General features: G+C 41.2%; 1 protein-coding gene across 5 annotated transcripts in view; it reads right to left on the bottom strand.

Moving 5' to 3' along the window:
* Window positions 1-18,898, bottom strand: part of LOC137237028 (xylulose kinase) — a 1,135,242-nt gene that overhangs the window by 137,622 nt on the left and 978,722 nt on the right. For all 5 annotated transcript variants that reach the window (XR_010948766.1, XM_067760167.1, XM_067760168.1 and 2 more), the window contains one exon: window positions 10,198-10,419. Coding sequence is in view for 4 of the 5 variants with exons in the window: in XM_067760167.1 (XP_067616268.1) it covers window positions 10,198-10,419 (222 nt within the window). In the remaining variant the exon portion in view is untranslated. The remainder of the gene's footprint in view (window positions 1-10,197; window positions 10,420-18,898) is intronic.

The raw sequence follows: 18,898 nt of genomic DNA, 5'->3' as shown, positions 1-18,898 counted from the left end.
TCCCCTAAGGTGACCTACTGGATTTACACATCCATTGTGCGCCTGATTCTTCTTTATGGTGCCTTGGTCTGGTGGCCTGCACTAGCTAAAAGTACATATCTTAAAATGCTTCAAAAGTGTAACGGAGTTCGGAGCTCTGCATTACCGGGGCTCTCGGCTCCACTCCAGATTACGTTACATAAATACATGGATACATAGATAGATACAGGGCAAGCTAATAAAAGCGTGTTAAAAAGGGCTCCAGTATGCTGTTTCGTAGATGTGCCATGCATCTACTTCTATCATTAATAAAGGAATGCGTTTTTCTCATTATGTGCAAGGTTACAAATCTATGGCCATTTGGGGTGGTCATAAGTTCTATTGACCTTATGTCCGTTAACCTTATGTCACCACACCATCACTTTAATGCATTGTCCTCGAGCCTTGATACGTGTGCAAAGTTTCAATCAAACATATGGCCATTCAAAGTGGTAATAAGGCCAACTGACCTTATGTCACCAAACCATCACACTAACGCATTGTCATCGAGCCTTGATACGTGTGCAAAATGTCAATCAAACTTATGGCCATTCAAAGTCGTAATAAGGCCAATCGACCTTATGGCCGTTGACCTTATGTTACCACACCATCACATTAATGCATTGTCATCGGTCCTTGATAGGTATGCAAACATTCAAATTAATCAAACTTCTAGAAACCGGCGAAAATTAAGCTCAAAGATTCCGTTACATAGATACAGGCCAAGCTAATAAAAGCGTGTTAATAAAGAATGCGTTTTTCGCATTATGTGCAAGGTTTCAAATCTATGGCCATTTGGGGTGGTCATAAGTTCAATTGACCTTATATTCGTTAACCGTATATCACCCCACCATCACATTATTGCATTGTCATCGAGCCTTGATACGTGTGCAAAGTTTCATTCAAACTTATGACCATTCAAAGTGGTAATAAGGCCAATTGACCTTATGGCCGTTGACCTTATGTCACCACACCATCACATTAATGCATTGTCATCGGTCCTTGATACGTATGCAAAGTTTCAAATTAACAGACTTCTAGAAACCGGTGAAAATTAAGCTCAAAAATTCCGGTATATAGATACAGGCCAAGCTAATAAAAACGTGTTAAAAAAACATAAACATATATGTATATTTATATTTAAAAAAATCTATCTTCATTTTACTATGTTTTCATATTTATCTATAAGTTTTACATGTATTTGACTTAGGTGATGAGTCTTTGTCTGTAGCTGATCAGTTTTAGATCTCGACGCTTAACAAACCTCCGCCTTTCAACGATTCGGCAATCAAAAATAACAAATCCGTGCGTCTTGCGAATGCGCCCCTCATGTCGATTTGGCGGGCTTTGGTGGGTAATCGGTTGGGTTTATTATTATTATTATTATACTATTACAATAAATTCCTATGGCTACTAACGATTTCCGTACAATGAAAAAACAAATTAATTAAAACATTCCTGCATACGTGAAATCAAGCTCTATTAAATATGAGATCAATCAATATTACACTATTTAAACCATTTTGTTATTGTTCGGCCGGGGTGCGCATGCTCCTGAGTCGGTGGGCGCACCGGGTTGATCTCTGTGGGAATGGGTGTATTTGAAAATAAATAAGCAAATAGACGAGATTTCTCGTTATAATATATGTTTTATTGGGTAAATGTAGAAATATCAAAAGTTACAATATTACCTGAATGTATTGTAGAAAAACGGCAGAGATCGCTGGCGGCAGATGTGAGCTGGTTGGCGGCTAAAATCCAAGAGGCCGGTTGTATAGAAAGCTTATGTACTGGAGACTTGAAGTACTTTATCTAGCATACAAATGTTTATATTATATACGTATTGAATTACTTGTCTAAATGTATCTCATATTTTTTCGTTCAATAAATTTCATTAACTACAATAGGATATGGGCCCAGGCGATAACTGTCAAATTAAAAAAAATTAATTTAAAAATTTTTTCATTGAAATGTCGTTTACGAATATTCCTCAAATTGAGCAACTTAAAGGGCGAGAAAATTGGGACCAATGGCGTTTTGCAGTAGAATCGTATTTCCAGATGGAAGACTTGTGGAAATGTATTATTGGCACTGAAACAGATATAAGGAAGAACGTCGTGGCGAAATCGAAGCTGGTGCTGCTGGTGGATCCGATGCTGTATGTTATGATACAGAACGATGCAACTGCAAAAGACATGTGGGCTAGTCTTGAGCGGGCGTTTCAGGATTCAGGATTAACACGGAGAGTAAGTCTTTTGAAAAAGCTGATCACGACTCGTATGGAAGATTGCCAGAATATGGAAGATTATGTGAATACCATAATGTGTACAGCGAATAAACTAAGCAATGTAGGTTTAACAGTGAGCAGCGAATGGATTGGAGCGTTGATGTTAGCGGGATTGCCGGACATCTATCTACCAATGATCATGGCTATCGAAAATTCTGGAGTTGATATAAGCGGAGATTACGTGAAGACAAAATTGTTGCAGGATATGTCAGTCACCTTTAACCAGGACATTGCATTGTTGGGAAAGCCAAGTAAGTCTAATAATAAAAATTATAGAAAGGGACCGAAATACTACGGATGTCAAGAATTTGGGCATATTAAAGCAAACTGTCCGAAGAAAAATATTGTAAAGCCGAAGAAAAAGTCAATGTTTGCGGCAATGTCAGCTAGAGAATGCATAGATGGTGAGTGGTTTTTTGATTCAGGGGCTGTATCGCATATGTGCAATGATTCATCTGCGTTCAGTACAATTACACCATGTTCGAAGTTTAGCATTGTTACGGCTAACAACTCTTCAATGGACGGGGATCATTTTGGAAACATTGATGTGAAGGTAATTAATGATAATAAAACCGAAGAAATCTGTTTGCGAGATGTTTTATATTTACCGGGCGCACATACAAATTTGTTGTCCATATCGAAAATTGTGAAATATGGTCATGAAGTCGTTTTTAATTCTAGGGGATGCAAGGTAATTGATTATAATAAAGATACAATTGCAACAGGTAGTATGGTAGATGGCATGTTTCGCTTAAATAGGGCACAGAAGTCAGTTTATATAGCGAAATCAAATAACGATGCCGGAATTTGGCATAAACGCTTGGGTCATCCATGTCATGATAACTTAATGAAGTTGGTAGATCGCGTTGGTGGAACTAAAGCGGACTTTTTAGAAAACAATCAATGTACAGTTTGTTCGAAGGGAAAAATGTCACAACTGCCATTTAAAGACCTTGGAAATAGAGCTAAGGATATGCTTGAAGTCGTACATTCTGACTTGTATGTCCAATGGAAGTAGCTTCGTATGGAGGGTCTATCTATCTTCTGACATTCATTGATGACTTCTCTAGAAAAGTTTTTGGGTACTTTTTGAAGTCGAAGTGTCAAATTGCAGAAATATTTTGTCAGTTTAAACAGTTGGTTGAGAATCAGACTGGTAGGAAAATTAAAACTTTAAGGACGGATATTGGTACAGAGTTCTCCAACAAAAAGATGGAAAATATAATGAGGACTGCTGGAATTGTTCACCAAAGAACAGCCCCGTATACGCCCCAGCAGAATGGAATGGCAGAACGTATGAACAGGACGCTGATCGAGAAGGCACGTTGTATGCTCATACAATCAAAGCTTGGCAAAAGGTACTGGGCGGAGGCGGTAAATACAGCCGTGTATCTAGTGAATAGGTCACCTTGTAGAGGACTAAATTGTAATATTCCAGAAGAAGTATGGCTTGGTAGAAAAATAAACTTGAAACATTTGAGAGTGTTTGGTTGTAAATCTGTAGTACATATCCCAAAAGAGAAAAGAAAGAAGCTCGATTCTAAAGGCGAAGAACTTTTATTTGTTGGCTATTGTACAGAATCCAAGGCATATCGATTTATGAAACCAAATACTGGTAAAATAACCATTAGTAGAAATGCTGTTTTTCTGAAAGACCAATTCGTTTCAGATAGTTGTTTGAAATCTAATCAAAATATGTTTCTTATTAACTATGATTGTCATCATACAGTAACAAATTCGATAGAAAATGGTTCAGAGGAAGAATTTTATTCGGATCTTGACGAGACAGGAGGCGATGAAAACGAAAAAGATGATTCACTTGACCGTGATAACGATGTCATTCTAACTACTTCCTGTAAAGAGCATCAATCTGTAGAAAATGGTGTACAGATTGTTCCCGATAGCCAGGTAGATAGGGATGCTGAAGCTGAAGAAACACTTGTTCTTAGGAGATCTTCAAGAGTTAAGAAACCTGTACAACGTTATGCAGTACTGGGGATTGAAGAACCGATAATGGAACCCCAAACTGTAAGTGAAGCTTTGCAGAGTCCACAGGCGTCGATGTGGAAGAAAGCAATGGAAGAGGAGTACAATTCTTTTATTGAAAATGGTACATGGGTTTTATGTGATCTACCGCCTGACAAAAAGGCAATAACGAACAAATGGTGCTTCAAATTAAAGAGGAACTCTATGGGGAACATTGAGCGGTATAACGCACGCCTAGTTGTAAAAGGATACTCCCAAAGAAAAGGTATTGATTACGAAGAAACGTTTGCACCGTTAGTTAGATATTCTTCAGTGCGTTTGCTTTTGGCTTTAGCGGTGAAATATGATCTGGACATTGATCAGATGGATGTTATAACAGCATTTCTTCAAAGCGATTTACAGGATGAAATATATATGCAACAGCCAAAGGGTTTTGATATTACACAAGGGAAAGTATGTAGGCTAAAGAAGTCACTGTATGGGCTGAAACAAGCAAGCCGTTGTTGGAACAAAAAGCTTTGTGACACTTTAAAAAAATTTGGATTGTGTCAGTCGAAACGGGATCATTGTTTATATTACTATGTAGAAGGGGAAATAAGAGCATACATAGCAATATATGTGGATGATATCCTAATTTTTTCAAATAATACGTTGTATAAAGAGAAACTAAAGGCATTTTTAAAAACGAATTTCAAAATAAAAGATATGGGACAGGCTAAATATATACTAGGTATGAAAATTACAAGAGACCGGAAGATAGGAAAACTGTGGTTAGATCAGCAGCGATATTTGACGGATATCCTTAATCGGTTTGACATGGAAGATTGCAAAAGTGTAAGCACTCCTGTTGATGTAAATCAAAAATTTTCAGATGAATTTTCTCCTACGACAGATGAAGAGAGAAAGTTGATGCAAGACGTGCCTTATCAAAAAGCGATTGGAAGTTTATTGTATGCTGCGCAGATTAGCAGACCAGACATTGCATTTGCAGTGGGGACCTTATCCAAGTTCAACACAAATCCCGGAACTGTGCACTGGAAAGCTGTTAAGAGATTATTTAGATATATTAAAGGCACACTTGATTATAAATTAGAATTTTCCCAAGATATCAATGGAGAGGTAATTGGCTTTACTGATGCTGATTGGGCTGGTGACATTTATAGTCGTCGATCAACTACTGGTTACGCGTTTATGTATCAGGGTGGTTGTATATCTTGGAGTTCAAAGCGGCAAACAACTGTAGCATTATCAACAACCGAAGCTGAATATATGTCATTATCACCAGCATGCCAAGAAATAATATGGCTAAAAGCACTATTGAATGAGCTAGAACAAAACCAAAAGAAATTGTGGACACTATATTCCGACAATAAGAGCTGTATTGACTTAGCGCATAACAACATGTATCACGCTAGATCCAAACATATTGATATTCGACATCATTTTTTGAGAGACCTTGTTCAAGAAGAAGTTGTGAGCATTAAATTTATAAGCACTCAAGACATGGCTGCAGATATTCTTACAAAAGCAGTGACAATTACACAATTTAACTTCTGCAGAAACAAGCTAGGCGTGAAGAACTTCAATTCTAGTGGGGATGATGTACTGGAGACTTGAAGTACTTTATCTAGCATACAAATGTTTATATTATATACGTATTGAATTACTTGTCTAAATGTATCTCATATTTTTTCATTCAATAAATTTCATTAACTACAATAAAAGCTACAACCGTTTACCCGCAAAATCCTCCGTTTTGGAGGGGAAAGGAACCCACACATCACCCCGCCATGCATATGCATGAGTGCTGACAAAAACACACATACACGTGCATGTACATGCATGCACATGCATGTGGCGGAGATGGTGTGGGTGGTTAGAAATTAAGTCGAGGATCGAGTATCGATTCGCACAGTCGCATTGGGGGGATCGCAAACAGATGCGGAAAAGTTAGGCATCCTGCCTAAACATGCCGGCCCCCCCTGCGATGCGCAACACCGTTTTCCGCCAATGACCACCGCTGAAATGAGAAAAAATGAATATAAGACTTACACACTAAACTTAATCTAGATGAGGAGTTCGCCAGCTTCGCGGGTGGCCGGGAATCCTTCCCGACTTGCTCAGCATACCATCTAAGCTAGGATGAAAAGTTAACGGTTATGAACAGATATTAGTCAATATTTCTTGCCATTGGATTATACATAATTTTAAAATAAAAATTCATAACGTAATATATGTATAGTCGATGGCCAGTAAGGCTGGACGAAGAGGCCGAGGTCTCCGTTCCAGAATGGCACCAATTTTTTTGTTATCCTTTGTTTTTTTTTCCGGATGGAGGCCGAGGTCTCATTTCCAGATTTGCAGTTTTTGGTTGGACGAAGAGGCAGAGGTCTCCGTTTCAGACTCGATGGTTTTTGAGGTTTTTCTGGGCTGGACGAAGGGGCCGAGGTCTCCGTTCCAGCGGCTAACGTGTCGTATCGCTCTCAAGGCGACTGTGGCATTTTATGGATGTACCGGGGCGAGTGGCCGTGAGGTTGGTTGGGTGAGGCTTGTTCTCGCGATAGTGCATGGACTCTAATTAGGTATTAGATTGTTAGTTAGTGCTGTCGGAATGGATGTTATTTCGAGCAGCTTATGCATATTGAACAAAACCAGTAAGATTGCGGTGCATGGGAGGTTGGAACGGACGTGATTCCAAGCCACCCACCCAATCATTGCGTATTTAAGGCAGTCAGTAGACATTTTATCATTGCGTGGAGCGATTCACCCTTGTCACTGTCTTGCGGTGCTTGGAAGCGAAAAATTTTCTTTTCAGAGAAGCGTGAAAAGCCAACGAAATGATGCATTTAATTCTGAGCGAAAGCTCATGACGAATAGCGAAAATCGTCATTAAATTCGAAAATCCACCAACTGCATGTGCTGATATGAAGGGGTTGGAAAGTCTAGGTGGTTTAAATTGAATATTAAATACCATTTCACCAAGCAGAATGGTGTTATTTGCTGTCGCCTGACATTAATTTCCAGATTTGCGAAGCTTTTCACGACGCATTCTATATTCACGTACCATACTAATTAAGGGAATAATCTCACACAGTACTTCATCAAGAATTGTTCTGGAATGCAAAGAAGCATTGGAAAAACTTCGCTCAGGCCGGACCGTACATCTTTATTGAGTTCCCGGTCATAAAGGGATAGAAGGTAACGAAAAGGCCGATGAGTTGGCAAAGGAGGGTGCAACACTCGCTGAGCCGACGATAGACGTCTCAATCCGTTTGGGAGAAATCAAAAGGAGACAGGAGTTGCATATGATGCATCAAGCAGGAAGGGCATGGACAAAAGCGCGGGGCTGCAAAATTTCTAAGATCATGTGCAAAGCCTTACGATATTAGACTCACAAAGTGGCTCATATCTCTGAAGAGAGAAGACTTAAGGCTCACGATGGGCATACTGACTGGGCACTGCCTTCTGGCGTCACATGCTTATAAGTTAGGCCTCATCAGTAACAGCAAATGTAGGAAGTGCGAGCTGCAGGAAGAAACGGTTGAGCACGTTCTGTGTTCATGTTCTGCGCTCGCCAGGTCAAGGCTCCAAAGGGGCGGCAGAGTTGGCAGATCTTGAGGCAGCAATTAAGCTGGGTCCTAGAAAACTGCTAGTAATTGCCAAGAGGACGGATTTATTGTATAAGATATGTCCTGGCACCTGATTGGGGTTCTTCCGTTTGGTTGTCAACAAAATTCTGGTAACACTATGGACACATTTAGTTTATGTGAGGTCTTTATTGACCAGCCAGTTCAACCTAACCTAGGTGTTACTCCGAAAACTTTCTAAATGATTTTTTTTTGTCGCGCTATGCTGCCTACCACACCGATGATGCTGGGCTCACGCCCCTGGCAAAGGAACACCAACATATTAGAAACAAGGTTATTCAATTAGAAGACAATTTTTCTAAGCGGTGTCGCCCCTCGGCAGTGTTTGGCAATCACTCCGAGTGTACTTCTGCCACGAAAAGCTCTCAGTGAAAACTCATCTGTCTTGCAGATGCCATTTGGAGGCGGCATAAAACAAGTAGGTTCCCTCCGGTCAATTTTTAAGGAAAATTAAAAGGAGCACGAGGAAAATTAGCCTAAAATCTTCTCGGAGGTTATCACGCCTTACATTTATTTATTTATGCTGCCGAGCTCTACCTTAAAACATTAGGGATTAATTATTCGGCCAAGGATGCCACCCTCGAAATCATAAGCAGTCCAAGTGTATATTATTGCGTAACATAGGTGAAAATAATATAATCCTACATAATTGTTGATGACATGAGTCTCAATTAATTGAGTTCCTTGTATTTATCTATAAATTGCGTGCGAACGGCAACCCTACCCTTTCATCTTTTTCCTTTATATAAAATGTACAAGAGAGTAACGTAACGGGCTTTTAAAAATTGTAAGCGGTTAAAAGCCACTCTAGTTGTTCTTCCTTCATATAAGTTGCCTTTAGCTACCGCCGCGTACGCATCGCAATCATCTATTTAAATACGAGTTGTCGTATCAAGTTTATACAAAAATATAATAAAGTTTTTATTAAAGCACATGAAGGGCCAGAATATTTAAAGTGCAGTGTTATTGTGGAAAATCCCCCCCCCCCCCCCCCTCTCCCTTGCGCATCGGCGCTTTCCCATAAATCTCCATCTAAAACTAAACAATAATTTGAATTTTACAAAGATCCTGGATAATTTTCTTTTTTCAATGTAGACCAAAATTTTAGACGTTTGTGTTCGATTGATTTCAATAGTCTTCGTTAAACCAAAACGATATTTAACTATGAAAGTCGAGCGATTTAAAAAAAAAACAAAAAAAAAAAAAGCTCGACTGTCCACTACGTTAGGGTTGTAGCACACCCGGTCAATTGGACTCTAGGGAAAGCTTTTGCTTCACCACTTTGAGTGTTCTTGCGAACGGCAAAGCCTCACCAGGTGAATATATGTGCCTACGTATTCACATATGTAACAGGAGCCCCAACGTGTAGGTTACATTTTAAATTGTTTGGTAGGCTATAGTCAATGTGATTCACTCCACTGGGCTAGTTGGGGATATGGCCGCCAACTTTAAGAAGTGTCAAACCAAGATGCTAGGGTATCGAATGATGAAAAGTGATTTTTCAAACCCTTCTCATACCTACATATACCTTCAACTTAAGTATGAGGTGGGAATCATTTCAAAGGAGTGTTTAAACCCCTGGAACCTACTAAAGATTCTGCATCACTGATTTCGCTTATTATTTTAGCCAATCGGAATATAGAATTTTTGAAAGAATTGGCATTTTCAGGTAACTTGCTTTTTTAATAACTTAAGGACAATTTGAAACATGTTTGACATGGGCAATTTTATTTAAATTTTTTTCCTTATTAATTTTCAATTTTTATATAATTTTTCTTTTAGTGCTTTGTAATAATAATTTGGTGAATTGGGTGATGCAAAATCTGTGTTAAGCTGGCATTGAAAGTAACTGTTTTTGTATATAACTTTTAAATTGGGGAATAAGTTAAATTTCGCAATTGGATTCTTAGAACTGGCTGTGATGCGCATCCCTTGATATCCCTTTAGGCCATATCGGACCAATTTTCGACTTGAAAAATAAATGGCCTAGACATTAAATGAGTAGAAAATATAGTAACGCGCCGATATTTTTGACATTCGGCAGCCGCTTGCGAAAAACGACGAAAATCGGCTTCGACTTATATCTCTACTATAGGGTAGTTCTACAAAATAGTGAAGCTTTCTAGACCTTTGTGGTTTCTGATGTTAAATCGGTTTTCAATTGTTTATTATTGTCATAATTCTCAATGAAATGTTTAGGAATTCACACAATTTCTTTCATGTATCTAAAATATAACATGACAAAATAATGTAACTTACTTTTGAACACCTTTTGATGATTCCTTACTCTTCCTTGAATTATTTCGATTCCATCGCAAAACTCCTTTAATGTTGGGAATGATTTCAACAGAACGCAAATGTAAAGCCATGTTGCCGTGGTTTCCTCTTGGTGTGGAATCTAGTAGCTCATTAAATTTGGCCCAATCGCAGTTTGCTTCAGTTTTATTAAAGTCATCACGTACAAGAGATCCATTGCGAAAGCTTAAAAAACATAGGACAAAGTAAGAACGTCAGTTAACGGTATACCGCAAGATACTTTGGGACAAGAAGCCCAGTTAAACATAACATAAGCATATTCATATAAAGTCCAAGCAACCCCTGCAGTCAAACCAAGAAGTTGTATGCTAGAAGATTACTAGTTTGTCAAAAATCCCAACTAGTTAGAGGTGTGTTGGCAACTAGTATTTCTAATACGGCAATGTCCTACGAAATATCATTTGCCAGTCTCTGCAACAGCATCATACCTGTTCACAAAGTAGTAATGATATACAGCAGAATCGTACCAATATGTGCATCAGGATCATACCAATTAACACGCTAGTCAGCCCCTTCGTCAGCATTATACCAGAAAGCATACTAGTTATTTATTTTATTTATTTATTTATTTAAAAGAGAAGCAATTAAATAAAAAAAATAAATGTAAGGTGCGATAACCTCCGAAGAGATTTTAGGCCGTGCTTCTCTTCCAATTTGCGTCGTGCTCCTTTTCAATTTCTTCTACAAATTGGCGGGACCGGACCTACTTGTTTTATGACGGCTCCGAACGGCATCTGCGAGGCAGATGAGTTTTCACTGAGCTTTTCATGGCAGAAATACACTCGGAATGCTTGCCAAACACTGCCGAGGGGCGACACCGGTTAGAAAAATTTTCTTCTAATTGAAAAACCTTATTTCTAAAATTTTGATGTTGCTTTGCCCGGGGTGTGAACCCAGGGCATTCGGTGTGGTAGGCGGAGCACGCTACCATCACACCACGGTGGCTGCGAGAAGCAATTATGAATAACTAGCCTTTACCCGCGTCCCCGTCCGCAAGGAGAAAATAAAATATATGTGCTATTCACGTTAGCCTGCTTATCAAGTTATCTGTTTAAAAATTATTTTTGTCTAATGTATTTTATTTTTTTAATTTAGTAAAAAAATAGAACTAAATGAGAAGATAAGCTGAAAGGCACGCTTTCATGAGTAGTACAATACAGTTTTTTCGAATTAAAAAAATACATTTTGTTTTTAAATTAAATTAACTGATATGAAAGGTGTGAAAGAATTACTACTCATAGAAGAGTGAAACTACAATTAGCTGAAACCAAAGAGAATTTTTTACATGAAAATAGTGTTGCTTTTTGGGGTATTTAGTTGGTTAAAATATTACAAAAAGTGTAATTATAGTTATAAGAGTTCGTTACACGATTAATTTAAAAAATTCAAAAATAGAACGAAAAAGCTGTGTAAGATTGAAGATAAAACATACCGAATTTTAATTACGAATAATTAGCAGCAAATCCACGCCCATAAAAGCTCATAATTTAAAAAGGCATGTATGCTGAACTACCGGTTGCGAAGAGACCTAAAATGATCCCGGAAGGGTCCCAAGATGATACTAAAATTCCAGGACAGATCCTGAAAATCATCCAGAAATTAACCAGGAGGGATCCCAAAATGATTCAGAAATAGTCCCGAAATTACCCTTATGGGTTCCCGTACAGATCCCGAAAACCATCCAGAAATGATACCGAAAGGCTCCCCAAATCATCCCGCATTAGTCCCGAAAAAATACAGGAATGGCCCCGACGGGATTCCTGACGGATCCCGAAAACCCTCCAGAAATTATGAAGGAAGTGACACCAAATGATCCCGAAATGGCCCCGACGGGATCCCGGATGGATCCCGAAAACCATACTGAAATGATGTCGGAAAATACCCCAAATGATCCCGAAATAGCCCCGAAAAAGTCCCAAAATGATCCCGACGGGATCCCGGACGGATCCCGAAATCTATTCAGAAATGATGCCGGAAAGGTCCTCAAATGATCCCCTAATAGTCCCGAAATGACCCTGACGGGATCCCGCAGACTATAAAGAAATGATGCCGAAAGGGTCCCCATTTGAGCCCTTATCAGTCGAGAAAAAGTCCCGAAGTGACCCCGACGGGATCCCGAAAACTATCTAGAGATGATGCCGGAAGGTACCCCAAAATGATCCCGAAATGACCCCTACGGGATCCCGAAGGGATCGCGAAAACTATCCAGAAACGATGCGGGAAAGGTCCCATAATGATCCCCTATTAGTACCAAAATTACCCTGCTGGGATTCAGAACGGATCCCGAAAACCGTCCAGAAATGATACCGAAAGGATCTCCAAATGATCCCGAATTAGTCGAGAAAAAGTCCCGAAATGACCCGACGGGATCCCGGACGCATCCCGAAAACCATATAGAAATGATGCCGGAAGGTACCCCAAATGATCCGGAAAAAGTCCTAAAATGACCCCGACGGGTCCCGGACGAATCTCGAAAACCATCCAGAAATGATGCCGGAAGGGACCCCAAATGATCCCGAAAAAGTCGCGAAATGACCCCGACGGAATCCCGGTCGAATCCCTAAAACAATCCAGAAATGATACCGAAAGGGTGCCCAAATGATCCCGTATTATTCGAGAAAAAGTCCCGAAATGACCCCGACGGGATCCCGGACGAATCCCGAAAGCCATCCAGAAATGATGTCGGAAGAGACCCCTAAAAATCCCGAAAAAGTCCCGAAATGACACCGACGGGATCCTGCACGGATACCGAAAACCATCTAGAAATGATGCCGGTAGGTACCCCAAAATGATCCCGAAACCGTCCCAAAATGACCCGTCGGGATCCGGAAGGGACCCCAAATGATCCCGAAAAAGTCCCGAAATGATACCGTCGAGATCCCCGACGGATCCCGGAAACTATGCAGATAGGATGCCGGAAAGGTCCTCAAATGATCCCCTAATAGTCCCGAAATTACCCTCACGGGATCCCGATGGATCCCGAAAACCATCCAGAAATGATGCCGGAGGGGACCCCAAATGATACCGAAAAAGTCCAAAAATGAACCCGACGGGATCCCGGACGCATACCGAAAACCATCCAGAAATGATGCCGGAAGTGACCCCAAATGATCCCGAAAAAGTCCCGAAATAATCGCGACGGGATCCCGGACGGATACCGAAAACCATCCAGAAACGGTGCCGGTAGGTACCCCAAAGTGATCCCGAAATAGTCCCAAAATGACTCCGTCGGGATTCCGAACGGATCTCCAAAACTATGCAGAAATGATGCCGGAAAGGTCTTCAAATGATCCCCTAATAGTCTCGAAATCACCCTGAGGGAATCCCGGACGGATCCCGAAAACCATCCAGAAATGATGCCGAAAGGGTCCTCAAATTATCCCGTATTAGTCGAGAAAAAGTCCCGAAATGACCCCGACGGAATCCCGAACTAATCCCTAAAACAATCCAGAAATGATGCCGAAAGGGTCCCCAAATGTTCCTGTATTAGTCGAGAAAAAGTCCCGAAATGATCCCGACGGGATCCCGGACGAATCCCGAAAGCCATCCAGAAATGATGCCGGAAGAGACCCCAAAAAATTCCGAAAAAGTTCCGAAATGACCCCGACGGGAACCTGGACGGATACCGAAAACCATCTAGAAATAATGCCGGTAGGTACCCAAAAATGATCCCGAAATAGTCCCAAAATGATCCCATATTAGTCCAGAAAAAGTCCCGAAATGACCCCGACGGTATCTCGAACGAACTCCGGAAAGTATGCAGAAATGAACCCGAAATACTCCCGAAATGACCCCGTCGAGATCCCCGACGGATCCCGGAAACTATGCAAAAATTATGCCGGAAAGGTCTTCAAATGTTCTACTAATAGTCCCGAAATGATCCCCGACGAATCCCGGAAGCTATGCAGAAATTATGCCGGAAAGGTCTTCAAATGATCCCCGAATAGTCCCAAAATGATCCCGAACGGATCCCTAAAAGCATCCAGAAATGATACCGGAAGGGACCCCAAATGATCACGAAAAGGTCGCGAAATGGCCCCGACGGGATCCCGGACGGATCCCGAAAACCATCCAGAAATATTGGCGGAAGGGACCCAAAATGACCCCAAAAGTCCCTAATGATCCCGGAAACCATCAAGAATTTATCTCTCAAAGTTACGCAAATTATCCCGAAAATACCCCGACTGGATGCCGAACGGATCCCGAAACCCACTGCTCACTTTGTAAGCCCTCGACTTATTTGAACCATTGAGTCTGTGATATTGGTGAAGGCCAGTATACGTAAAGTTATTATGTGTAAAAATTATTAAAAAGTAATTGCTCGAAGGTGTCGTGGGACCCCAACCCCCCTCTTTCCATGTTCGAAAAAAATTTCGCTAGTAGACTACTGTCTGTGTCCCAAAGTTCATCAAAATCCGTGTAGCCGTTCTGGCGTGATTCAGTCGCAAAGACTAAAAAATATAATAATTAAATTATAACTGTTCGTAGGGGGCGGGGACCTCCCCCCTTTTGAATAATATGTAGCTAGTAGATACTTCTAGACTATTGGCTATATGCGTGCAAAATTTCATCCAAATCGGGGCAGCCGTTCTTGCGTGATTGAGTCACAAAGACAAACGTCTGGAAAACATCCAAACATCCAAACTTTCCCATTTATAATATACTAGCCTTTACCCGCGGCCCCGTCCGTAAGGAGAAAATAAAATATATGTGCTCTTCACATTAGCCTGCTTATCAAGTTATCTGTTTAAAAATTATTTTTGTCTAATGTATATTGACAAATTTTGATTTTTGGCGACCTTTAAATTTAACAATTACTTCTTCAAACTGGCTCTAGGTCAATAAATTGAACAAGTTGTTGTTGTTTTTGTTCCAATATATTTCGATCTCCAACGGAGATCGTCATCGGGGACTACAATAATAAATAAATAAACACTTTATTTTACACAATTTATCACAGGCAAATGTATATATATGTATGTATAAACATATTAGCATTACTGCAAACATACATACATGAGTTCAGATGTTAGGTGGGCAGCGTCTGTTCGAGAGGCTGTTGTTGAACTGATTTTCGCAAGTCAAGTAAGTGCAGCATTATACCAGAAAGCATACTAGTTATTTATTTTATTTATTTATTTATTTAAAAGAGAAGCAATTAAATAAAAAAAATAAATGTAAGGTGCGATAACCTCCGAAGAGATTTTAGGCCGTGCTTCTCTTCCAATTTGCGTCGTGCTCCTTTTCAATTTTTTCTACAAATTGGCGGGACCGGACCTACTTGTTTTATGACGGCTCCGAACGGCATCTGCGAGGCAGATGAGTTTTCACTGAGCTTTTCATGGAAGAAATACACTCGGAATGCTTGCCAAACACTGCCGAGGGGCGACCCCGGTTAGAAAAATTTTCATCTAATTGAAAAACCTTATTTCTAAAATTTTGATGTTGCTTTGCCCTGGGTGTGAACCCAGGGCATTCGGTGTGGTAGGCGGAGCACGCTACCATCACACCACGGTGGCTGCGAGAAGCAATTATGAATAACTAGCCTTTACCCGCGTCCCCGTCCGCAAGGAGAAAATAAAATATATGTGCTATTCACGTTAGCCTGCTTATCAAGTTATCTGTTTAAAAATTATTTTTGTCTAATGTATTTTATTTTTTTAATTTAGTAAAAAAATAGAACTAAATGAGAAGATAAGCTGAAAGGCACGCTTTCATGAGTAGTACAATACAGTTTTTTCGAATTAAAAAAATACATTTTGTTTTTAAATTAAATTAACTGATATGAAAGGTGTGAAAGAACTACTACTCATAGAAGAGTGAAACTACAATTAGCTGAAACCAAAGAGAATTTTTTACATGAAAATAGTGTTGCTTTTTGGGGTATTTAGTTGGTTAAAATATTACAAAAAGTGTAATTATAGTTATAAGAGTTCGTTACACGATTAATTTAAAAAATTCAAAAATAGAACGAAAAAGCTGTGTAAGATTGAAGATAAAACATACCGAATTTTAATTACGAATAATTAGCAGCAAATCCACGCCCATAAAAGCTCATAATTTAAAAAGGCATGTATGCTGAACTACCGGTTGCGAAGAGACCTAAAATGATCCCGGAAGGGTCCCAAGATGATACTAAAATTCCAGGACAGATCCTGAAAATCATCCAGAAATTAACCAGGAGGGTCCCAAAATGATTCAGAAATAGTCCCGAAATTACCCTTATGGGTTCCCGTACAGATCCCGAAAACCATCCAGAAATGATACCGAAAGGCTCCCGAAATCATCCCGCATTAGTCCCGAAAAAATACAGGAATGGCCCCGACGAGATTCCTGACGGATCCCGAAAACCCTCCAGAAATTATGAAGGAAGTGACACCAAATGATCCCGAAATGGCCCCGACGGGATCCCGGATGGATCCCGAAAACCATACTGAAATGATGTCGGAAAATACCCCAAATGATCCCGAAATAGCCCCGAAAAAGTCCCAAAATGATCCCGACGGGATCCCGGACGGATCCCGAAAACTATTCAGAAATGATGCCGGAAAGGTCCTCAAATGATCTCCTAATAGTCCCGAAATGACCCTGACGGGATCCCGGACGGATCCCGCAGACTATAAAGAAATGATGCCGAAAGGGTCCCCATTTGAGCCCTTATCAGTCGAGAAAAAGTCCCGAAGTGACCCCGACGGGATCCCGAAAACTATCTAGAGATGATGCCGGAAGGTACCCCAAAATGATCCCGAAATGACCCCTACGGGATCCCGAAGGGATCGCGAAAACTATCCAGAAACGATGCGGGAAAGGTCCCATAATGATCCCCTATTAGTACCAAAATTACCCTGCTGGGATTCAGAACGGATCCCGAAAACCGTCCAGAAATGATACCGAAAGGATCTCCAAATGATCCCGAATTAGTCGAGAAAAAGTCCCAATGATCCGGAAAAAGTCCTAAAATGACCCGACGGGTCCCGGACGAATCTCGAAAACCATCCAGAAATGATGCCGGAAGGGACCCCAAATGATCCCGAAAAAGTCGCGAAATGACCCCGACGGAATCCCGGTCGAATCCCTAAAACAATCCAGAAATGATACCGAAAGGGTGCCCAAATGATCCCGTATTATTCGAGAAAAAGTCCCGAAATGACCCCGACGGGATCCCGGACGAATCCCGAAAGCCATCCAGAAATGATGTCGGAAGAGACCCCTAAAAATCCCGAAAAAGTCCCGAAATGACACCGACGGGATCCTGCACGGATACCGAAAACCATCTAGAAATGATGCCGGTAGGTACCCCAAAATGATCCCGAAACCGTCCCAAAATGACCCGTCGGGATCCGGAAGGGACCCCAAATGATCCCGAAAAAGTCCCGAAATGATACCGTCGAGATCCCCGACGGATCCCGGAAACTATGCAGATAGGATGCCAGAAAGGTCCTCAAATGATCCCCTAATAGTCCCGAAATTACCCTCACGGGATCCCGATGGATCCCGAAAACCATCCAGAAATGATGCCGGAGGGGACCCCAAATGATCCCGAAAAAGTCCAAAAATGACCCCGACGGGATCCCGGACGCATACCGAAAACCATCCAGAAATGATGCCGGAAGTGACCCCAAATGATCCCGAAAAAGTCCCGAAATAATCGCGACGGGATCCCGGACGGATACCGAAAACCATCCAGAAACGGTGCCGGTAGGTACCCCAAAGTGATCCCGAAATAGTCCCAAAATGACTCCGTCGGGATTCCGAACGGATCTCCAAAACTATCCAGAAATGATGCCGGAAAGGTCTTCAAATGATCCCCTAATAGTCTCGAAATCACCCTGAGGGAATCCCGGACGGATCCCGAAAACCATCCAGAAATGATGCCGAAAGGGTCCTCAAATTATCCCGTATTAGTCGAGAAAAAGTCCCGAAATGACCCCGACGGAATCCCGAACTAATCCCTAAAACAATCCAGAAATGATGCCGAAAGGGTCCCCAAATGTTCCCGTATTAGTCGAGAAAAAGTCCCGAAATGATCCCGACGGGATCCCGGACGAATCCCGAAAGCCATCCAGAAATGATGCCGGAAGAGACCCCAAAAAATTCCGAAAAAGTTCCGAAATGACCCCGACGGGAACCTGGACGGATACCGAAAACCATCTAGAAATAATGCCGGTAGGTACCCAAAAATGATCCCGAAATAGTCCCAAAATGATCCCATATTAGTCCAGAAAAAGTCCCGAAATGACCCCGACGGTATCTCGAACGAACTCCTGAAAGTATGCAGAAATGATCCCGAAATAGTCCCGAAATGACCCCGTCGAGATCCCCGACGGATCCCGGAAACTATGCAAAAATTATGCCGGAAAGGTCTTCAAATGTTCTACTAATAGTCCCGAAATGATCCCCGACGAATCCCGGAAGCTATTCAGAAATTATGCCGGAAAGGTCTTCAAATGATCCCCGAATAGTCCCAAAATGATCCCGAACGGATCCCTAAAAGCATCCAGAAATGATACCGGAAGGGACACCAAATGATCACGAAAAGGTCGCGAAATGGCCCCGACGGGATCCCGGACGGATCCCGAAAACCATCCAGAAATATTGGCGGAAGGGACCCAAAATGACCCCAAAAGTCCCTAATGATCCCGGA

Source organism: Eurosta solidaginis, chromosome 1, assembly GCF_040869045.1.
Source record: "Eurosta solidaginis isolate ZX-2024a chromosome 1, ASM4086904v1, whole genome shotgun sequence".
Classification (NCBI taxonomy): Eukaryota; Metazoa; Arthropoda; class Insecta; order Diptera; family Tephritidae; genus Eurosta; species Eurosta solidaginis.
This window is presented reverse-complemented; position numbering and strand designations above follow the sequence as displayed.